At 42.0% G+C, this 24,382-nt stretch overlaps 1 protein-coding gene across 1 annotated transcript in view; it reads right to left on the reverse strand.

Annotated features, from left to right (window-relative positions):
* Nucleotides 1–6,461: 6,461 nt before the first annotated feature.
* aplp1 (amyloid beta (A4) precursor-like protein 1) overlaps nucleotides 6,462–24,382 on the reverse strand; it is a 33,460-nt gene continuing 15,539 nt past the window's right edge. Inside the window, 21 exon segments of the mRNA XM_034610248.1 lie at nucleotides 6,462–9,529; nucleotides 9,698–9,841; nucleotides 9,986–10,051; nucleotides 10,180–10,247; nucleotides 10,347–10,361; nucleotides 10,473–10,661; nucleotides 10,966–11,065; nucleotides 11,407–11,514; nucleotides 11,516–11,539; nucleotides 12,040–12,198; nucleotides 12,303–12,377; nucleotides 13,099–13,226; nucleotides 14,543–14,785; nucleotides 14,788–14,838; nucleotides 14,841–14,857; nucleotides 14,963–15,156; nucleotides 15,695–15,807; nucleotides 16,505–16,538; nucleotides 17,420–17,482; nucleotides 17,484–17,543; nucleotides 19,103–19,264. Of these exon segments, the coding sequence (XP_034466139.1) occupies nucleotides 9,428–9,529; nucleotides 9,698–9,841; nucleotides 9,986–10,051; nucleotides 10,180–10,247; nucleotides 10,347–10,361; nucleotides 10,473–10,661; nucleotides 10,966–11,065; nucleotides 11,407–11,514; nucleotides 11,516–11,539; nucleotides 12,040–12,198; nucleotides 12,303–12,377; nucleotides 13,099–13,226; nucleotides 14,543–14,785; nucleotides 14,788–14,838; nucleotides 14,841–14,857; nucleotides 14,963–15,156; nucleotides 15,695–15,807; nucleotides 16,505–16,538; nucleotides 17,420–17,482; nucleotides 17,484–17,543; nucleotides 19,103–19,264 (2,115 nt within the window). The 3' untranslated portion in view covers nucleotides 6,462–9,427.

The following is a 24,382-nucleotide window of genomic DNA, read 5'->3' on the forward strand; positions in this document are numbered from 1 at the left end:
TGGACTGCCTGATCAAAATTGTTATGTTATGAATAAAAAATACACAATATAACTCACAAAATTATTATTATTATTATTATTATTATTAATATTATTATTATACATTTCTATTTCCAATAAAAGTGGTCATTTTAATGCATGATTTTATTTTCTCATATTACTATAGCTACTTCTACAGTTACTACTACTACTACTACTGCGAATAATAATAATAATAATAATAATAATAATAATAATAATATAGTAGCGTATTAGTACTCGTAGCAGCAGCACTGTGACAGTTCCAATGCAGCGGGTGCATTCATGTGACGTTTTACAATGCATTTTGCGATAAATACCTTTAAATCGACTTTGTTTAACAACGTTAATTAATGCACAATGAGATTTTGCCGACACATTTAAAGTAGTGTCATGTTTTATGTAATGATGTGTAAGGTACCGACCTACAGAATTTCCACAGGGATGTTCTCTTTACAGACAGTTGACAAATGCTGGTGTGCTTCAGTGCGTCAAGTCAGGAACTTTAGTTGTAGCTGTTTATTAGATTCTAGTTGTCTCCTCATTCATATTGATGTGATGCACCTGACACGTATACACTGTCCAATTTCTAATTCAATAAGAATTTATCAGCGCTCTCCTGACCCCGTTGGCCCTTGAATCAATTCTTCTGTTGTGTGTTTGTGTGTATTTGAGTCCTTGTCTAAATCTTTTCATCTTCAGAATACATTTGGTTTATAAAATAAATTGTGCAACAATCGATTCCCCGCCGATGCTGCTGAAATCGACTGCGCGCTCTTGCAGAATTGTGACATAGTTTAGCAGGTCTCTGAGCTCCCTGCAGGCTCACTGCTATCAAACAGGGGGAAAAACCGTGCATGCATATGACAGACTTACACATCCTTTGACAGGACATGAACTTATCTTTGCCACAGCTCTCATGTTAAAGACTGGAGTTTAGAGATCTAAGAAGGCTCTACGGGCAACAGAAGATCAATTACAGCACATTAGTTTGTGTTGAGAGAAAATCACAGAAAACACAACGTAAGAGACCGAAGATGAGCAAAGTTAAAGTGCGTCTGCTTGTGGTTTTCAGTCTCAATAAATTAAGAAGCAGCACAGTTTGTGGTTGAGACACTTACCCGGTGTTGAGCGACTGTTTCTCCCTGGAGAATGACAAACTACCTCACATCATGACTGTGGAATGACTTCTAAAGAGACATGGGTCTCTTCGTACAGGCTTTTGCTGTGGGACGAGGTGGTTTCCTCTGTAGTCTGTACAGTCCCTCCTCTTCGACTCCTCTCTCCCTCATTGGCTCATTGATTACTCTGCTTAATGGCTTGCTGCTTTAACCTTTCCCTAAATATACGAGCTCTTTGTTTGATTTTGTTCAGGTTTGCTAAAACCATGGAGCCAGTTTTTGTATTTAATATTCTTTAAGTTTTAACTTGTATAGTGAATAGAAAGTGTATGCCAAACACAAAGTTAAGAGGAAAATAATTTAAAGCAGTGTCTCTTCTGAAGCTGATAAAAAGTTGACCTTTGTGTGTGTGTGTGTGTGTGTGTGTGTGTGTGATTGTGACAGAGGAGGAGAAATGGGGACAGTGGTTAGAGGGATACTTGCGTGCTCGCCCTGTAGATGCTGTGTGCCTGTGGAGGCTGTACATGATTTCCTGCCCTCAAGCCTCACTCGCTGGTCACTACATTAATACGTTGTTTTGTGCTCAAACATAAACCACTTCAAAGACACTGATCTGTGACAGGAAACATACAAACAAAAGCCCAGTGGTACCTGAACGCAGCGCGAGGCTTCACTGAAACCTGCATCCTCGAAATAGAAATATCTTCTTAGGCCTTGAACGATGTCAGATACAGATGTGAAAACTGAATAAAACGGGCTGACTAGACTTCAGGTTAGAAGACTTTGAGTACAATTTGAATTGAGTACAATTTCACTCAAGAATTTGACATTATAAATTCAAAAAGTTGTAACCCGTGAAATTACCATTTCAATTTAACTAACTTAAAGAGATCAGTACAGAAAGCCACCAACAATGTTTTTACAGATTGTAATATAAGTCATAACAAATGTGCATGTGGAAATACTTTTTGATGTGTACATTTGGAAACATGTAAATGTATCGATGTTTATCATTTGTATAATCAAGCTCCTACAGGTCGGTGTTTCCATTGCACAGCCAAACATAACAATTAACCGTTATTTGCTCAGAAGTTGGTGGAGAACAAAAATAGAGCAAAAAGGAGACTGGATTCCTCAGCTGGTCAGACACATGACAACTTATTGTTGCTCCATGTCTGCGGGATGTGTAAATGGTAAATGGTCTGTATTTTTATAGTCTTGATAACCACTCTAAGTGCTTTACAGTACAGTTTATCCCCATTCACCCATTTACCCACACATTCATACAGTGCATCTTTGTGCAGCACTTTCTCTGTCAGCACAGCCGTCAGGGCCAGGTTCGGGTTCAGTATCTTGCCCAAGGACACTTCGGCACACGGAATGGGGGAGACTGGGCCTCCTGAGCCATAGCCACCCCAGTTTACAGTCTGTGAGAACAGTCAGTTTAGAATCTGTGGTTTTTGGACAAGCGTGAAGTTTATGCTGTACAAAGAAAAGAGGGAACAGAAGAAAATGTTTACTACAAAATGAAACAAAAACTGAATACCAAACAGAGTTAGCAAAAAGTTCTCCTTGTAGTTTCCTGTTGAACAGACTGGAGTGGAGTTTGAACATTGCAGTTGGAAAGCAGATGGTATATTTCTGATGCAATGAAGTCTGATAAACAGGAGAGAGCGTTAACTCATGTTAATATCACTTGGCAAAATTCCTTGAAGTCACATCTGGTGTGAACTGAGATCAGCAGAAGGAAGAGAGAACATCATGAGCCCAGATTCTGAAAAGCACCTTTTTGTATAAACAGTTATTGTTTGGACAGTTTAAAAAAGTTTGCTGTTGATTGCCGGGTCTAGTTTTATTGAAAATATGATTGTGATGTAAATAAGTTTATATTGTGGCTTTAACATTTGAAAAAAATAATGGGTAATTATTCAGGTGAATCACATATGAAGTTGAGTGTCATCAGCATAGCTGTGACACTGAATGCCAATTTTACAGTTGCCGTTATGGAGACAGGAAGTAGATTTAAATTAATTGGTGCAAAACTAAACTTTGTGATGCTGAAATGTCTCAATAAAGTTACTTATCCAGATAGAACAACAACAAAAAGTTGAAATAAACCCAAGAAGTTTAAGGCGTTAGTAGTTTAGTAGTTTTGTCTTATCTTATCTTATCTTATAAATATTACTGAAGAGAAGTGTTTTTTCTCCAAAGTAATCTTATTAGTAATATTAAAAATAAAAGTACTGTATAGATCAAGATAGAAATACTCAACACTATGCTCTTTAATCAGACCATTAATTAGTGTTGCATCAGCGGAAAGAGATTTAATATTCATAAAGCTTGTCCAAGTTGTCTGAATTATGAAGAAGGTCTACAGCATTATGTGCAGTCCTCATTACAGTGAGGCTCATATGATTATTTTCAATGTCTAATCATATATACTGTCGATAGTGTCAATTTGAAGGAATCTAATCCAACTTCTTTACTCACAGATATTTGCTCAGAAGGTTCTAACATCACCTCTCGCAAGTAGCTGTAAATAAATTATACTGTGGATTTTATTGTATCATTATTAGAAAGGAGGATAAAAAGGTACATCGCATTATGGAAAACTATAGTTTTTCTACCTTTTTGGGGTAACCTTACAAAATGGCACCTTATATGATAACAAGGATGGAATATATATCATATGTTGTCTACATTGCATCCACGCAGTGAATTATACAGCTAATGATGGTGTGGTAATGTTGGAGTGAAAGGTTGGAGAACAACAACAACCTCCGTGAAGAAAACTGGGATCTTATCCATTATGACCTTGGAATTCTGGGCTGATTCAGTTCTTGAGGTTGAAAATATTAATTATGTTAATTCAATATTACATAGAAAGTAACGTTCAACTTACATGGTGTGTCGTACTCCTTTGTATGTTGCCTGTGCAGCTCAGTGAGCAAGGTTGCTGACTAGGTTTTACAGAGGTTTTACAGGCTGACGCTCAAGAGGTAGAGCGGGTTGCCCACTAACCAGCAGGATGGCGGTTCGATCCCATTCTTCCCCATTCTGTGTGCCGACGTGTCCTTGTGCAAGATACTGAACCCCGAATTTCCTCAAACCTGTGTGAAATAGAAAAAGTGCTGCATACAGATAAAGTGTATGAATGTGTGTGTGAATGAGTAAATGGCAAAACTGTGCTGTAGAAACGCTTTGAGTGGTTATGAAGACTGGAAGACTCCACATAAATGCATTGCAGACCATTTAGCATTTGCTGTTAATAGAAGGATTCAAGGAACATTCCAATTTACATCTTTCTCACTCAAACACATATTCAAACCCGATATTTAATCATGAATGTTAAAATGTAACATCTAATACAGGAAGGTCCACTTCTCTATATGATAATATGGATATGTAGCACAGTGTCTTTCTCATGTCAGGGATGTATGAAGTGTTAACCACAAGGTGCTTTCCTTGTAATTTTCCTTGTGATGGTTTCCTTGTAATCGCAGGTTTGACACGTTGATGCATCAGGGGAAGTGCACACTGACATTTGTTGTCTTTTCCACCCTGTTTCACTGGATCGACTGTTTGCACTTCTCCCTCTCTTCGACGCTGTGTTCGTGTGACCTTTACGGACGCTGTGAACACCTCGGTCTGTGCGAGCAGTTAGCGCCGGGTGTTGCTCAAACCGCTGGACAGTGAGACATTAGCATCATTCCAGCATTTAAATGTCAACTTGTGCTATATGGTGAGGAGACAGCCAGAGCTGATGCACATAGGGCTGCACCTACCAGTAATATCAATACTGTCACCCCCCCTCTCCCCAACCCATACACACACTACACTCTTCAGCACCTACAGTCCCCTCAGTGTCAGTTGAACAGCCACAGTCAGACACTTAACCCAGCATCAACGCTGACTCACTCAACTGTGTGGGTCTTGTCTACGAGCATTAAATAATTGTTTTCCCTTCAGCATCCAAACACCTCATGTGACGACGAGGACGTTTTAATCTTTTTATTTCATCAACTGCACAGTTCATGTCACGACACCTTTGATCTCCACGCCGGCGTTTTGAATTGGCATGCTGAGGGGTTTCATATTGTTGCACTGTTGAATGAATCAAAGTGTTGACTGAACTAAACAAAACGCGCACTCACACTGCGATGTGATAAAAGTCTGGGTTGCACGAGTCGTCCTACATCACCACAGTGGTGGTATAGTGAGCAGACGACTTCAGAGGAACCACTCTCAAGATGACTGATGTGCACTGGAGGCATCAATGACTAACTGTCACTGTACAGCCACAGAGCCTTTTTCACAGTAATCTAGGTGACAGGACTACCAGTCAGTGTTGTGGTTTGGAAGAAGTGAACCTGCGCAGCGCTCGGGGGCCGGGGCTCGACACTTCTTTGTAATTTGTGGGTGCAAGTGTAGGGGCCTCGCCCAACACAGTCAGGTTAAAGTTGTGCTTGTATGGGAACTTTGTCAGGACAACTTATACACAGAGGGTCTGCTCATCACTGTATACAAGTTCACCAATACAGTATATCATTACTCATTACATACTTAAAATTCAAGGAGAGTACAATGAATTACAAATCATCACGGGCACTTATGTATCTGTGCTGCTGGTCAGCTTTCTCTGTACAATAAATGTATTTACTATATCGGTGTAAATGACATGTTTTAGCTCAGACACCTAATACAACACAACGTAATATGCAATGTTGTACAAAACGAAATAAAACTGAAATTGTTCAAACATATATGTTGCTTTTTCAGCTTGAGTTGCGTTAATGAGGCAGCATGCATCACATGAGGCTTTTCCTGACACATAGGAAGTGAACTTCAAAATTTGCTTCAAAGAAACGACACTGTGGCTTGAGAAGTAAGTGAAACTACACTCTGTGAACTGAGAGAAAACCTTATCTTAACTGTGGTTTAAGTCCATATTATGTACAAACTTACCTTTATTATCAAACAGATGACGTTGATACCCAGATGAGCAGGGTTTGAATACATTTTTCCTGTAAGATCACAATTTTTAACTTATTTGGTTATTCAGTAATGGAAATTGTGGCAATGTGTATGTTTTCTAAGTGTGAATTAGGTTTCTTTTCTACAGAAATTCAACCCTAACCCATATCAGGGGATACTGGAGAGGAAAAACCTAATTTTCCAGTGAGTAGGCGAGATAGTTTCCCCCCTGATGACAGTGGCTTCCACATCACAGAGCTCATTACGCAGGTAACATCATGGTCAATTTTCAGTCACAGGCGTGTTGCCTCTGTGTGATGACAGCTCAGAAAAAAGACAGACGCAGTATTTTATGGGTCATTCATTTTTTTTTATTACACTATTAATTAGCTCGACCAGTTTTAATTTCTCAGATTGCTTACAAATACAGTAACACAACAGAGCACCTTTTCTTTTCTTGCCAAATTAGAATATCTGTCTGCTTGTTTGTGGAGCATGTCTTTGGTTAAAGGTCTGAATAGAAATGAAGGACAGCTCTCTCTGCGATGCTATCAACATCCCTCGAATCAATGCACTGTAATTGAAATCAGACAGACACAATCAATATATCGAACATTTAGCAACCTGTACACAAATGGAGTAATTTTGTTCTACTTGTGCTTAGTGCCACTCCTCGTCAATTAGGCGGAGGCCGTGTCCGTCTACGTCTCACATTTCCGAACGTTATAAACTCTCGAACAAGCCTCTAAAATTACATTACACGTGAAAAGCATGACCCTTGATCCAACTGATTATTACATGTAAATAAAAAATACAGAATAATTACATCCAAAACACAGCTTTGTAAAAGGCAATAATGCAGCAATTAAAATCTCAATAACATTGTTTATATTTCGTCGGGAAGTTAAGGGGACAGACCAACAGAGAAGTTTAGAGTTGGACAGAGGATTGACGTACAAATGTGATTGGAGTAACTACAGTATACACCATTCTAAGTCTGCTAAATGCTGGTAGGAACCCTTCAGTGGTTTGGGAAACACAGGCAAGCTTATTCTCATCTATGGTCTCAGTAGTATCATTACAAGATCGACTGACTTAAACTGTGAACATACAACGTTTTCATTCACTAACGTAGCTGTACAAATTATACAAGGGCTATGACTTCTTCTCGTCAACCGTCATAACACAACCGCAACCTGCAATTCACCTGCCTATAGCGAGAGAAACCCAAGATTAATGCAGAATTATTTAAAAAAACCCTCAGACAATCCGACTCTCTTGCTTATTTCAAAGCAAATATAAAAGAAAAGGTAAAGAAAAACAAAACACGCGTAAACGACTCTTCCTCTGAATGGACTAATGAATGGTTTTTAAAGAAAACTGCCACCAGCGTGGAATAGATAAGGGATGAGCTGATTTTTTTATTTTCTGTATTAATGATCTCTACTACAGAATTTAGCAAAAGAAAGCCTGATGAATAAAAAAAAAGCAACGCTCCACAACGTGACCTTTCTGAACCCACGATCTGATACAGTGGCTGAAGGAAATCAGAGTGACACATGAAGCAGTCAACGATCAAGGAAGGGGGCAGTCCCCCTTTTCTTACTTGCCTATACGGGGTATTATGTTGATCATAAATATGACAAACTACTATGAATCATTCAGTCAAATGCTGTGTAACATTTACAGAGCAACTAACATTCAATGATGTTGAGTCCAGATAGGTCAAACTGCCAGGTTTAGAGACATACAGTATTTTTTTTTACGACTATCATGCCTGAGTGTGGTTTGGTTTTAGGACTTACAAACACACCGACACATCACATGACTACAGCTGTGGCCTCTTTAACCTCCGCTGCCTCTTTCATACAAGTTCCTCTGCTCTGATACGCATCTGACAAATGTGGAAGATGAACAGGCTGCTACATGAAGTGATGAGGGGAGAATCAGGCATGTCGCATGTCTGTTGTGTTGCGTTCGAACGTCACTACTGCTATTAAGGTCTACTAGGGGGGTGGGGGGGATGATGCGTCACTGAAAAGAAGATGGAATCTCAACGTCTACCTTAAATACATTCAGAAAGAAGTTACTGTGTCGTTGTCTTGTGCTGGTTTTTACAACAGTCCGTTTTCAATCAGCCATGTTAGGAAAATGTTTCTCCTTCTCGTATCAGCACAATGTTCTATTGTTATGTATTATTCCATTACATCGATGCAAATTAATCATAGAAATGTCTACATCTAGTCGTATGTATTTCGTACGTTATTTACAGTGTCCATTTCGAACGGTGACATTTCCGACTTCTCAAAAAGCAATGACAGGAACAACACAAATAAATACAGCAGCATCATACACCAAGTTGTCATGCTTGAATTAAAACAACGTACTTCTGATTATTCCTGTTTTACACTTCTTTAGGTAGCAGGAGAAATTAAATGAACTCATTCACTGACTAGATTAGCTAAAATGGAATATTTGGTATATTTTGCCAAATGATCAATAACAAAGAGGGCAGATCCTCTCAAGCCAACAAAACAAAGTATTTTTGTACCACCAGCAAACACTTCTGTTTCGCCTCGTGTGATCTTTTTTTCAAACGAAAGCCTAAATGTCTCACACATTCCAAGCAAACGCCTCCACATCCCCCGCGTCACGTCGTAATATTAGAGGTACGGTCCAATGTTACAGTAGCTCATGGAGGTAAGGTTAGCTCGACAATTCGCTGCGTAAATTGCCCTTTTTTTTTTTTTTAATCTCTGAGTGGGTTTTAGAATTGAAAATTACACCATAGTTTAACGAGGGTGTCATTCACACTCATCTACACAGATACATTATATCTAACTGTGGTACAATTTGAACAAATAGACTACTACTGAAAAATAAACACTATAAAGCAGTATGCACCGTTCAATTTCAGTGTCTAGTGAGGAGCAATAGATCAAGTCATGCCACTGGGATGGTTTTCCTGTCTGTGATGTGAACGTTTTCAGGATTATGAAATGTTGTGGCACCGCTAAAGGAGGAGAACGACCCTTAGACTCTAACCCGGGAGAAGTATTAGATTACAATGGGTGAAGTGAGTTTCTATCATATCTCATTATTCACATTCTGGTGACGATGGTAGAGTTGCTGTTGGTCATTTACAATGGGTTTGGGATGTGCCCCGTTCTTACTCAATTATTTTATGTTTGCAACACGTCATAAATCCGTCAAAAGGGAGTGTACTTGTAACAAAGAGTGTGTGTGTGTGTGTGGGGGGGGGGGACGGGGACAAAACATGTGGTCGGGCATGACTTGTTGGCGCCCCCAGTGTCTCAGTTCATCTGTTCAAAGAATTTGTAGGTGGGGTTTTCATAACCGTGGTTCTGCATTTTGTTGAGCTGCCGTTCCTCTGGTGTCAGCATGGGGTCGACCTGCTGCGAGACACACAGGGGCTCAAATGATTACACAGTAAGAACATGAGCACAGACCACACCATCAACTCAGAGAATGTTTTTTTTCCTATGGCATACTTCATATTAATGCTCAACGTCTGGTGTTTTAAAGGCCACACATTTCAATTTAAGGCCTGTGTGGGGTCGTACCTCTACGATGCCATGACTGATAGTGCCGTATGGCTTCCTGCGCACCAGCAGCAGGCTGATCACCATCACCATGGCGATTGCCACGGCCACCACCAGCAACCCCACCATGGCGCCGCGGTTAAATGTCTCCAGGGCGTCGGGTTGCTATGGAAAGAAGACATTAAAGAAGGAGGACATGCAGGGAGAAGATTAAACATGTCATTTTCATTTGAATTCATGTTTTTCTTCAAGCAATTCCATTTTCTTTTTTTACAAAAGAACGTTATGTTGTTTATATTCGGTCCTGACCAGTTCATCTCTCGCAATCTCAGGAGGCTTGTTGACGACCTGCTTGAGCTCTGCAGAGGTGTTGATCTAAGCATCGAGACAATGAACATGAATAAAGGGAGTTTCAAACTATTGAAAGATAGCATACATACACAAGCCATATATTTCTATGTGCAAATCTGAAACATCACCATCTAAAATTATAACGATCGTACCTTTTCCTCATATTCATAAGTAGGGCCTCTCTCGGACGTGGTGTAATCATATTCATCAACTGAAGACACTATGGATGGAGTCAAAGACGCAAGAACATGTTTAAGTGTGAGCAAAAGTAAAAAATAGAAAAACATCTATGTTGTTATGATAGTGAACAGCGGCTCACCTTTCTTATTAGACTCTGCAGGGAGGAAAAAAAAGGTGGAAATCAAGAGGAGAAGTTACATAATTTTTACGTCACTTTACACAATAGGGACATACTTAAGAATGTTTGGTTTGTGGGTGTGTGTACCAGTTGGCTGTTGATATGTACCAATGCGAGGAGGATAAGGCCTGTTCTGGAAGGCTCTCTCCTCTTCCTCTTCATCGTCCTTCTCCTCCTCGCTCTCAGCCGGCAGCAGCTCCTCCGTCGTGCGAGTCTCAGAGAAGGAGGTGGTCATGAGCTCGACGATGTCTCCTCGCTCGGCCTTGAGCAGCTCCTCTGCAGGTCACACATAATGACAATATGAAAAATCACTAGTCCCCTGGTGGCTGGCTGCAGTATAGATCATAAATCCTGCCTCCACCATGTTAGTTGATGGGGGATGGACCAAACATACAAAAAGTTCACGTCACATACATTTTTCGAGAAAGATGGGTTCTGTGTGAGCTCATCACACAGAGGTTTGTCCAGATGAAATTATTTTCATTAAGTAGTTTTTTTTTCAAGGTGGAAAATGCGTCATCCATCTTCATAGTCGATGCCGGAAACTGATAAAATAATGGGCAACAATTTAAACACTTACGGATGTCATTGTGCAGCTCTTCAGCCAAATTAGGATCCTTGTACAGCAGTGCCAGACTCTGGTTCATCCTCTCCTCAATCACATGGAGATGCGTGTACACCTGAAAAATATAAAAATTCATTGGACTTCTGCTTTTTACCAAGAAAGCCAAATAAAAGAATATGAGCCGTGAAGAGAGCAGCACTGAATTGGTTCCTTAATTGAATCCACGATGGAAAAATACAGACTTTTATGGACTCAGCAAAGACAGACTTTGATGTTGGTTTAATGAAAGAGGAATTCGTATCTGTTTCACCTCTCACAGATCAGTTTTTATTAACTTATCTGTGCTACGTATTAACTCTTCAGTCCACAATGTTCTGTGTGTTTCATGGTCAGCAGAAAAAGAGCCTCGCATCCCAAAAGCAGAGATGTGAGCAAAAACTGATTTCAGACACACACCTGGAATTTCATCTGCTCAGCCTTCTGGGGGTTCAACAGCTACAATATCTCTGTAGTATGCCTGAGTGTGTGTCTGCGGTCCTTCTGCTCCGCAGCCATGTATCGCTTTCAGAGCTTGCAGCACGCGCTCCGGCTGGAAGACAAAGTTGAAGAAATGCCAGAGATGGAGTTAAAGGTTTGGTCCTTGTCACACACTTCTGTGTCTCCGCCCTCCTCTGTGCTCCATGATGCACTTCCCAGGAGTGTTTCAAGGGACTTTGGGGGCCAAAGGTAAAAGGGCCCTGGGGGGGCCCTACATTGAAACAAACCAAAACAAGACACCCACCCCACTACCAAAAAAACACATGACACCAAACCCCATTATTACAATGTTCAAATGTTTCATTTAGCATCAATCAAATTTATAGACAAAGTGCGTACTGTGCACAGACATAAATACTAGTGCTGACCCCCCCCCCCACCACCATCCCAATCAAATCACACAAACACATACATTATACTTCAACGAAATGCTCTTGTGATGTGGTGGCATTGGGTATTCATACATTGCCAATCATAGAATTGACACTGCCCCTCAGCTTGGGGGCCCCATGCCTGCCTTGCCCACCCTGTTGCAACGCCCCTGGCACTTACCTGAGGGGGATCAGACTGTACGGCAGTCAAGTAGTTCTCCAGAGCCAGACGGCGGTTGTTGTTGAGAATAGCCTCCACTCTGGCGAGATGAGTCTCCACCAGCCTCTGCCTCTCTCCGGCGACCTGCTCCTCCAGCGTCTGCAGCACGGACTGGAAGTGCTGACAGAGGGAAGACGAGGGAGGAGGGACAAGGACGATGTTAATCTCTTTCCACGGGAGAATTTAAACCGCAAAATAAAGCAGGATGGAAAAGGTCCCCGTACCTCGTTCAGGGCCTGTCGCTCTGACTTTGGCAGATTCTTTGACTGGTTGTCGGCCTCGGCCCATTCCTTCATAATCTGAGGAAAAGAAAGAGGCTAAATCAGTCAGATACACTAGAAAGCAGCGGACCGGCCTCACACACGAGACAGAGAAGTGTCCATCCTGTCATCAAAGAAAGTAAATACATGTAGGCCCCAAAATGACAAAACATGAATACGAAACAAAACATGTCAGTTATGAGGTACGTAAGGTCTACTACAAACAGTTTTAAAGACATAACCCTGCATCTGTAAAGATATGTTGCTGTTTTTTGAGATTAGCGGCTTGGCAGCAACATCACATTTTCAGTGTGCAATACCACAGCCAAACACACAAATCAAAAAGAAAATCTTGAAGTTGTACAGACGTCTTGTTGAGATTGTGAGCAAAGATAAACACCCACATACACGCAAACATGAACAGATACACAGTGTGATAAACTCTAAACTTCCACCACATATGAAACTCTGCCTTGGTACGTTGATAAACTATGATAACGTTTATGGAAGGCAATGACTGGTTTATTTAAATCATAATTTATCAAAAATAATAAGGATATATTACATTTGAGAATATACCATCCATGTTACCATCCAACCCAGTTTAACACTTTTTTTGGGGCATATGTGGAATTTATTTGTATCTTTTTTTATTTCTGAATGCAGGTGAAACACGTCCAGGCCAGGGCCCCTGTCTTCCTGTGAGTTCGATCAGAGAGCCAACCCAGCATGAGCCTGCTCTCATCCCTGTGAAATTCACCTCATTGATGCGCTTCATCCTGCGCTCCTCCAAGTCGGTTTTGGCACGCATGAAGTAGGCGTGCTCAGTGTCGTCCACCGGCTTCTCGAAATAAACATCGACGCCATCTGTGGGCCGGGGCATGGTCACTGGATGGGAAAGACAGAAAACAGAGGTTGTTGCTGCCGTGCATTCTGCAAGAGCCGGAGAGCATGATCCTGTAATTAAAGGGTCAAAACACGACAGGGTTCGGCTGAGAAAGTAGTAAGGACTGGGAGGACTGGGGGGGGAAATGAACACGTAGCAAGAACTTTGTCCTGGAGAGAGTCTGGATGGAAGATAATAGTTCTTATGTTTTATTTATAATCCCAGCACAGAACAAGGAAAACCCATAACATGTTGTGTAAGACACAGGATTAATCGTTACTCAACTTTGCGGAGCTTTCAACTGATTCCAAATATAAGAAAATAAAAGATTACGGGAAAAGGTGCTGACATTAGCGGCCCCATTTTGCCTTGATTTATTACTTTTATTATTTTAAATGCAAGTACAAGAGGTATTTACGGTGGAGGATAATATTTTATGATGTAAGTGGCACAGTTCGGGTCAGAATTTAAACATACAATATGTAACTTTGCCTGGCTAACTGGCCGGTAGTGTGTGTCATACATACATACAGCGACCACTATCCCAGTGTATTATTCTGAGTTTGTCCTCATTTAAATTCATATGTTGGTCAGCTGCTCCATTTACTATGCAAACTAAAATCATCACTGCTGAGGCCTGTGGGTTGTGACTGTTCTGACATGCACACGCACTCACACACACTTTCTGTGAGGATGCCATGAATAGACTGTATATGAGGATGTTGAAGTGCGGCAAAAGCGTCTCAATTGCCCCCTCGTGGCCGCCTGTGGTACAAGCCATAAACCCTGCCTCCTCCATTTTAGTGGATGGGACATGGGCCAGACAAAAAGTTAAAGTAAAAAAAATGTTTTCTCAAAGATGGTGTCTATCATTTTTTAGGTAGTTCTTCACACTGATGTATGTGTTGATTTAGTTAAGAGGTGAAACATTGCTGAGACTGACACATGATTGGTTGAGTGCTTGTTTCCGCACTCCCTCTTTACTGTGGCTCGGTTTCCCCGAACATTACTGCGTAGACCCTGGCTATAAATGTGCAAGATGGCAGTGTCCGAATCCGGGATATTTTGGCTTTATTTCTAGATGGTGGAGTATGGTCGATACTGATATAACATCCATGCATGAGGTGGATGGATGAGTGGGGGGAAAAAACGGCATCTTCACATCACAGGCAGATAAAGGGAGGCAGAGAGCAACGGGCACAACTCTATTCTCTGTCAGTTGTCAGAGTTGACTATGTTTACTGCTACTAAACATGTTTTAGTATGATTCATGTAAAACAATTAAGAAAGATTAAGAGGACAAATGAGGGACACTCACAGCTGTCCTTCATCAGAGGTGCAGAGGTGGTTGGTTTGTGGCTTTTCTCGTAGTAGAACGAGTCCAGATAGTCGGATGTCTGGTAGGGACCTGAGTCAATGGGGTATTCATACTCCTCTGGATCTTTCACAGCAGTCGCCTGCTCGTCCTCCTCATCCTCCTCCGCATCCTCCTCATCCACAACCTCCTCCTCTTCCTCCTCTTCCTCTTCATCCTCCTCTTCCTCCACCACTTCATCATCTCCTCTTCCATATCGGCCTCGTCCACGTCTGTGACAGGAGGAGAGGGGCTTGGGGGGGGGCCGTTACTTTGGTGCTGTGGAAAAGTGTCAACAGTCATGAGTCTGATGTCGACTAACAGGCACAAACTTTACTTCTCCAACACCTCTATGTCGTCAAGCTGAATATGTTCATGTCTTACACAGAAGTAAGTTTTCCGCTGGTCTCGGATGTGAATGTCTGAGGAGCAGCAGGGATCTCTCTCTCCTCTGTGTCTCCTTTAGCACTGGTGCTCCCTCGGCCTGGGCAGCACACGTACTCGACGCCCCGGAAACGGTCGCCACATGGCAGCAGCATCCCGTAGCTGTGAAGCTCCAGATTGTCTGCGGTGCATTCCTGGGAGGAAGACAATCAGACACCCAAAGTTAAAAACACACTGTATATATGTATAAAGAGGGTTGAAATGAAAATGTTACGTCACCCCAAAGTTTTGTGTGTGTGTGTGTGTGAGAGGACGGGGAATGTCTCGGAATGGTAGACAATGTGGTGGGTGAGGGGTTTAGTGTCAGCATAGATTTATTTATTACTTTTTAAAATATAGATAAATGTCATGACGTACAGTTCAAAGAAAGTTTCAATTCCGTTTTTGTTCTCCCTTTGAAAATAAAAGGTTGAGCAGAAGAAGATATGAAGGAGTGTTTGATCTCTACACCTCAGGTAGGTGGACAGACAAAGTATGACGTGTTACACAACATACCATTTGACTCGTCTATTGTTTACTACTGCTGTTACGACTGGCTGCACAAATGGCTTCAAACCTGCACTGGAAACTTTGTTGTGCACATGAAAAATTGTGCATCAGTCGAAAGTCAAATAAAAATGACTTTTCTGCTTGAATGTGAGTATAAAACTGCCATTTCCCCACTCCTCTCACCTCTTTAGCGATGTTGTGCCAGTACACGTAGCTCTCGCACGCATCCATCTGCTCCCGGTGGAGGAATCGGCAGCGGTCGGGCACCAGCAGGGCCTCGCTCACATACTCGCCCCCTGCAGGAAGAGTGTGGAGATGGCGAGGTCAGTGGAAGGTGACTTCACGTAGCGTCAGTGTTAAAGTTAAACTGGACTTGACCAGACGTCGATGCGGCTTTAATGTGAATAAGCACAAGCTGTGTGAGTGTGATTGTGAACCAGCAGAGCTAAATGCGGATGGGAAGCACAAATTACCTCTGACAGAAATCATAAATGTCTTAAGTGGGGACAAACTACAGCAACAGCAGCGAGTCACAGACATAAAGTCAAATGTGCTTTGCTTAAAATGAATATAAACCATTTATTTCAGAGATCATAAATGTGGGAGACTACTTTGTTTCATACAATAAACCACAGAGAAATAAAGAACAGCTTTTACAGTCTGTTTCGAACTTCATTTAAATCCTGCTCCTTATACAACACTATACATGCCTGATGTTCTTTAGGGCTCGTATATTAAGGGATGTTTTTTACTCCTACAACAATCGCACAATAGAACATCAAACAAACCAGAGTCATTTCTATACAGTGCTCTGACGTACAAATAAAAGTGCTTCATGACTTTAGAGTGACTCATTGTTCATTAGTCATCCTTTCATTCACTCATCTATTGTTGGCTGACATTAACCCCCTGGTGGCTGGAAACAGGCATGGCCCTTCTGCAACACACACTGTGGAGCTGTACATGGTGCCTTGTGTGTTTCAAACTAAATACCATGATGTAGTAACGCCATCAGAAAACTGTGGCACTGGGAGAGATGCAGGGAAAGATTGTACCTGAATATCAAACCGTGAAATCCCAGTGAAACCATGTGTGGAACTAAAAGAAAATCTAAAGTCATGATGGATTATTGGTACAGGCACGAACATGCTCTGACACAGAATCATGGTTTGTGTCACTCTTCATTATGTCTCTTAGTGCTGATATTTCACAAAACCCTTGAAGACACAACAAGATCCGTATTGTGTTATGAGTGAAATCTCTCACAAGACGCACTGTTTGTTTAGTCAGGGTTCTGCAGGTTTCAACAAGTTCAATTTAAGAGATTCGAAGTCGGTTTTAAGACCGTCAGAAATGAAAAAGACTTATCGCAGCCCCAGAGTTACTTACAGTTCTTCATATTTGAAGATAACGTGAAGTGTTAAATGAACGTTAACACAATTAACACCTACTGAAAGATATTTAAAACCCCAGTGCTATAAAATATTTTAACTATTTAAGACATTTTAAGGCTTAAAGCTCTGATGATTACATTTTAGTCTTTTTTTTTTACACCCTGTTCATTCTAACTGCACCCTGTTTAAACTCTTGTTATGGATTTTCGATTTGTCTTTGAGAAACTTTGAGAGTAGAAGCCATTTTCTAGTTTCACTAAAAGAGGCCATGATCGCAAGTAAACAGTCATTCTAGAAATTATAGATTCTTCTATGAGCTTCTTTATTCTCTCCGTCCTTCAAGACAGAAAACTAACCGAGCCCGACCACAACCCGACTGTTTGTGTTTGAATCCAACTCGCGCAAGAAGTTTTTCCCCGATTACAGGCATGTGCAGCGTAAAAAAAACAAGTAGTATAGTCCTATGTATTGTAAGTATTCTAATGGCAGCGATGTGTGTTGTTCTTACCTAGACAGCGTATGGCAGCACTATGAACGGATGAGGCTGGCAGTGTCCCCAGCCTTTCTTACACCAGGCCAGGGATGGTGACGGGTCTTTGTGACTCCTCTATATGGGAGATCGAAGCGCTGGGTACATCCTGGACGAGCAGGCACATGCAGAGACGACAGAGACACAGAACAGAGAGATGGATGGACAGAACGGAGGGGTTGGAGACGAGGGGGGCGGTGGAGAGAGAAGAAATGGTCAGAGAAGAGGTTGGGGGGGGGGGGGGGGGGGGGGGGGGGGGGGGGGGGGGGGGGGGGGGGGGGGGGGGGGGGGGGGGGGGGGGGGGGGGGGGGGGGGGGGGGGGGGGGGGGGGGGGGGGGGGGGGGGGTGAACGTGGCAGGATCAGAGAAAACAGGAAGGGTCCACAGTCAGTGGGGAGACGACTAACAAGGGAAAGAGTCATGCAACATATTCTCTAACTGCTTATATGAAGCTGTGAAAGGCCTTTGTGTATGTCAAACCAGATTTATAACTTCAGTGAACATTGTTGTCTTAAAATAGTTTCACATCTAACTTAAATTTAAAGCAACACTGTGTAACTTTTACTGAGCAACAGCGCCCTCTGCAGCCACATGTGGTGAATTATTATGTCAGGATTGTGATTAAGTGGCTTTAATGTAGAGAAAAAGCCTCTGACTGTATAGTCCCACCTACTGAGCTGAAACACAACGGAACTGGATATTACTCATGATCCATGGCTTCCTGAACTAGAAGACTGCTGCTGTAACAAATACGCAAAACTCTTGTTTCGAATTCTTGATATTTTAATTTCTCTAACTAAATATCGGCGATAAACGCTGTTTTTTAATTCCTTCCACATCTTTTTAACTGATCTACAGTTCGTGATTTCTCTGGAATTGATTCTGGCAATTTAAGCTGTGACTATCAGTCATTTACACACTTATCCCAGGAATTTACCTGTACAGGTGTTCAGGGCGAGAAGTCGGAATTAAAGCTTCACTATTCTCCCAATTATAAGTGAGTGTACGATCAAACCTATTTTGAAGCTGCTGTTTTAAGGTTTCAAAAAGTTGCGTAGTGTTGCTTTAAGTCGAGGCCAATAATTTGAGCACAAACTTATAATGAGGATGAATGGTGAGAGGGCCCACAGACTGAATGCATGAATCTAAAATGCTTTTGCCCCAAATCCAGAGACAAAAAAAATATTTGTATACACAGGCGCATTATGTGCCAGCTAATCTCATCACAGTCCATCAGGCTCATGCTATGTGTACTTTTGGCTTCCAGGTGGCGCTTGGTATGCCCCTACAGTTGCACTTGGAATGAATATTTACAAAGGGGGGTTTGTGGAGAGTATGTGTGCCTGTAATTAACCTTACGCAGAAGAGCAAACATATCGGGTAACAAGAGGAGATAAGTGGATGGTGGCGAAATTGAAATATGCAATATTTCAACAGGCACTATCTCTCTACTATATATGGTTAATATATAGATTTAATAGGGCAGGAGTTAGACAAACCAAATTAGAGAAAAATAACGTGAAATAATTTCTTCTTATTGATTTCTTGTTTCATTCTTTCTTTCCTTTGCCATTAAGATTCTGATTTTGATAATGCTGCTGTTGAGATGTATTGATCCAGACTGATGTTCATTAGGGCTGCTGCAGCCTTATGTAGTTCAGGACCCTACCTTCTGACAGTAGGCCAGGATTTCGCTGGGGTCTTTGAAGCAGCCCTGTTGGCCCCAAGAATCCGGTTCCCACTGGCCAGTCTGTAGGTTCATGTGCAGGAGCTGACGGCCACAGAACATGGCAATCTGCGGCTGGGCCATGACCTTGGGCACGGCCAGAGCCTAGACAGAGAGAAAGAGAGCGAGAGAGGTGAGGTGAAGAGACGTCGATACAAACACAGTGGCAGATAATATTGTGTTTGAAGACGATCCAGGGCGAGTACACCACAGATAATTCCTAAATGCACTCCAGCACTATCCAACATTAGGGCCGAGAGTGTAGGCCAGGGTGCAAAGACTGAGAGTGAGTCAGGATCGAAGATTGAGGAAGGAACAGGAAGCTAATGCACAGGAGAACTTGTGCACACTGCGAGCAGTAAGAGAATATTGGTAGAGCTAAAACTCAGGAAAGATCCATAGAATACTACCAGTTGATATAACCCTGAACGTAATGAGGAATAGAGCCAATAAAAAACCCTGACTTATTGACTCGAGGCCAATGCTTCCTGTTCGCCGACAGCTGAGAGACACAAGAATAAATGTGTTCAAGATGTACAGCAAAATTATGCACGAGTATGTAAAGATTTCTCCCTCCTGGTTCCCCTCCTCCAGTGTCTTTCTAGGATGTTGTTATTGATCATTGGACATGTTGCCTCTGCCTGGGCCGGGCCCGGGGGACCCCACAGAGGAACAAACAGCAGCCAGGGCTGGGAGTCAGGTGTTAATACAAGCTCATTGACCGACTGGCTTCTTCACTACATTAACACACAGCACAGAGGGCCCAGGGAGGAATAAAGGAGGGGAGGGGTTAGGCAGAGAGGGAAAAAGCTTTGTAAACGGCACAAACAAGGACTTCATCTACCTTCACAGACCGAAGACATGACGGCAGCGAGCCCTCGAGAATCACGGGAGAGTAAAAAAGCATACGTGTTCCACTAGAGGTCTGAGTCATCGCTGGTGTAAGAAAAACGAGCTGTTTCCCAAAGACAATCACACGGCAGGTCACACAGCTCCAGCACGAGATGTCACTTCTTCATGGCATCACTTGACAGTAACATTCATGAGGGAGAACATGTGATAATGTTTACATGTCCAACCCTGAACCTCTTCAAAAAGGCATCCCGCACCCCGGAGCCCATGTATATCGCATCTCCTTTCATGTGCGCTGACAGACAGAGAGATAGATCTACTGACGACAGACGAGATGAGCGATGCTGAGCCAATTAGAAGGAAATTGCCCAAAGGGAAGAAACTGCAGGGAAAAGAAATACAGTTCGAGTGACGCCTGATCAAAGGGAAGCCCTTCTCTGGCCCGACCGGAGCGCGAGCGTTTGAAGTCCTGATTAAAATTCATCCAGAATAAAATAAATATATGAACCCCTTTGAGTAAAGTACAATAAATATAATGAGCTCAGAGCAGTCTGTGCATTATAATTACGCTAAGAGGAGTTTGTGTTTCTGCATGTCTTTGCAGATTTCTTACAAATTACGTCTCTGCTTTTCCATTACTGCTGACCGTTTCCAAAAGCAAACCAGAATTTTGATTTATGAATGGACTTTTTCCTACTTTATCAGCCACTGTTTTTCTCTATGCATTACAAAACGTATCATTACGTGCTGGTTGTAGATGAAACATTTAATAACTTTTCTCTTCTTTAACATAATTCATCTTTTTAAATGCCCCATTTGACCTTTACATTTCTTGTTCTGAATATTTATCCTTGTTTGTCTTCTCAGGTTTTTAATGCTAAAGTCTAAAGCTTCAGCCGTCAGCACCTTGTCATCTCCACTGTGACGGATTACTCATCTCAAACAAGTTTCAAGTCCCTGCAAGTTAAGGATCACCACATAATTCAACGAATGGAAAAAAAAATTGATACTGCAAAGATATAGAGAGCCTCAAAATCTAACATTACTGCAGTATAGCTTTAGAGAGTGGTTGGGTTGGGGATTTTTAAGTTCACAGTTTAAAGTTTCAGTGTGTAAGATTTAGGTGAAAGGGCTCCATTGGCAGAAATTGAGTATGACATAACCCAGTGATGTTTTAACTAGTGTGTTTCATCTAAATTACACAAATTGTTGTTTTCTTCACCCTAGAATGAGCCCTTTATATTTAAATACTTTATATTTACATCTGGAGCGGGTCCTCTCTATGGAGGCCGCAATGTTTTTTACAGTAGCCCAAAGTGGACAAACTAAACACCTTTTGAGTTTGTATGATGACTGAAGGCTACCACAGGTTCTCCTTCATGTTTGGAAGGGGAAGGTGAGGTAAAGGGGTATTTAAGCTGCAAAATGCAACTTCACCACCTAGATGTCACTAAATTCTACACACTGAACCTTTAACCTCATCTTCACAGTATGAAATGTTGGATTCTCGTGGGAAACAAAACTGCGTGTGTTCGTTTTTGACAGTGCTGAATTGGAGCTTTGTATTGGTTAAGTGTATTGCTGGATAAGCACAGGAAAACACTGCTGAAGCTGCTGAACAAGCTGCTGAGCTAATGTCTAAATAGGATATATCTTCTTGACTCAGGGAAGGTCAGTGCCACAAAGAAAGAGAGAGAAAAAAACTTCCGGATATTTGAGAAGATAACCTGGCAGCTCCCCCTGGTCCGGCTCTCTCATTCTGCCTCCTCTCCACTACTGCACTTGCAGAAAATCAATGCTGAGCGACTGCAACTGTATCACTGCGTTCCCCCCCAATCAATAGCAGTCCATCAGGAGCCTTGGGGTTCTGACCTCCGGCACGGCAAGGCTGCACACCCAATCTCCAGCCTGATCTGGGACCAGATTAGATCTCCCTCTGGTGATAACCCATAATAAGAAATACCATTTCTAGATGCACACTTCTGTCAGCCTGTTCCTCCTTGGCAGCAGAGAACCTCCTGCTTGTTTTTGACCCAGTTTGGAGAATAATCACTGCTTCACCACACACTGGTTCCCAGTACAGACCACAGGCATCACATAAACATCACCCAGGGGCTGACGTCACATAGACGCACTACATTGTGTTTTTGTATTTCACAGCAACAATAGGCACTGCCTTTGTGTGAGTTAGTCCTTTTTAATCTTGGTGAGATGTAGTTGCCGGATAGAAAAGCTCTATATGGTATTTGACTTTGTTATTTGAAAGGACTTCATTAGGATCATATCATGGACCTTTTTTGTTCTCTTAATTAACCACTGACTTCTGTTTATGCAATTCAAGGATTGTGGGAAACATCAGGCAAGACTGTACTTGAACATGAGCATGAGAGAAGTCTGATTTCATTCCAATGCGTGTGGTTGTTTCCTGTTTGGAGATCATGCATGGTTTTGTTTGCTTTGTTTATTTGATCAGGGTTAATTCACATGTATCACACCAAATTGTACAGTTTTACACTTTGAGTGTGAAATTTGAGTTATCCAGACATTTTAAAGTGCATTCCACTCAGTTCGATATCTATAATAAATAGAATCATAGCCCTAGTTCACTTATAATTGATACTTTGACAGCAGTATCCAAATTGAAGCCCAGACAGAGCAGAAATGCATTATTTACTGTATGTCTGTGCAAGGTCCAACAGGACTGTCAACCAAGAACAAAGTCTACCTACTGAAGACCATACGTTGGAAAAGAAGGTCTGGAGAAACGTTTTCTGTGCTCTGGGTCATTGGACCAAACAGATCCACAGCAAGTCTATTGTATCCGTTCAGAATAGTACATAACTGTGTCGCAATTCAGAGGCTGCATTTGAAGACTGAGTGTTTCACTGTGACGCTACTAGGCCGTCCCATTCCAAAGGCTCCTTCAAACGTGACTGACGGATGCGTTCTTCCGTTCCCAAGCAATCAGAGATCCAATGGGTGGATCCGTCTTGGTCAAATGTAAATATCTGCCTGTGTGTGGCCGAGCTGCAGTAAGGGCAGCGGCTCAAAATAGCTAACGATGCAAGAGGAAGAGCTGGTGACGTAAATAGAACAATACACCCTCTCATTTCAGTTTGGCCTTCGCAGCCTGCTCAGTCAGACTGAGTCCTCCGAAGGATTTGGGACACATCTAATAACTACTGATACTTTTTTAGTAATGCTAGCAGCATGGGTCTATGGAGTGCAAAAATAAACTAGGGTGGACAGGGCGTTTGCCATCAGGGCCCCAAGGCTCCGGAATGAGTTGCCTGAGGAAATGATACTGTCTGAGACGGTGTTTTCCTTTAAGTCTCAACTAAAATTGTGTTTTTATTTGGAAAACATATTCTTAATTTACTTGGGGTGCCAGGCTATTATTGGTCTTTTATCTCTATTATGATTAGTACCACTATTATTCATTTAAATACATACATATTTCAATCATTACTGAGCAATATTTAAAAACATGTTTTTACTTGTAAATATTCAAAGAGTGAAATATGCTTTTTCCCATAATGCTGTTGGGGTCTTCAGTCACGAGATTGGATACAGACAATAGTCCTAAAATAAGCTCTTCACATTTTAATATAGCTTTGGCTACAGTGAATGAATCATATTCCTGTGTTTGCATGAATCTGTTCTGTTCAGGTTTTTTATTTACAAATTACAGCTGCAATTTAATTTTCATTAACAGAAATGCAACACGGTGTCTTAGTGTAACACACAATGTCCATTTTGAATCCAATTAGGCTATGGAGAGTTGAGACTGTTGGGATGGGAGCACGGCAGTGTCTCTGAATGCTCCCTGTCTCCATCAGGAGCTGAGGCACACTGATCCATGTGGATCCACAGTAATGCTCCACAATCTGTCAACAACTGTGCTTCTTCTATGCTGAAGGTCGGGCTGAGCAGAGCTGCCGTGCATGTCCCAGTGAGGAAATACTAAAACATCTCCGTAGAGTGGCGGGTGCAAACACCACAACCCGAGTCCCACATATCATGTCCTAGTGCTGATGAGGCTGAACAGGCAGACAGCCCAGAAGCCTGACAGCTCCCCACTGCAGAGAGCGCTGCATCATTAATAACGACATGGCGATATAAAGCCAGAGACACGGAGGCATCGATTGGCTTTCTGCCTTTTCACCAGCTTCTTTGCGTCTGTTAACTCTCTTCAATTTCTTTTTTCCTCTGCTCGGCTTTTCCTTTTCTCTCTCTCCACACCAGCTACGGTGCCTAACTTCACAGTCACGTGTGCTTCCACAGTCTCCATAGCAATGAGAATCACAAGGAAACAAAGTGATCCCACGGAGACAAGAATTCAATGTGCACTGGACCAGAAGTATGGGAACA

The sequence above is a fragment of the Hippoglossus hippoglossus genome, chromosome 16 (assembly GCF_009819705.1).
Source record: "Hippoglossus hippoglossus isolate fHipHip1 chromosome 16, fHipHip1.pri, whole genome shotgun sequence".
Lineage (NCBI taxonomy): Eukaryota > Metazoa > Chordata > Actinopteri > Pleuronectiformes > Pleuronectidae > Hippoglossus > Hippoglossus hippoglossus.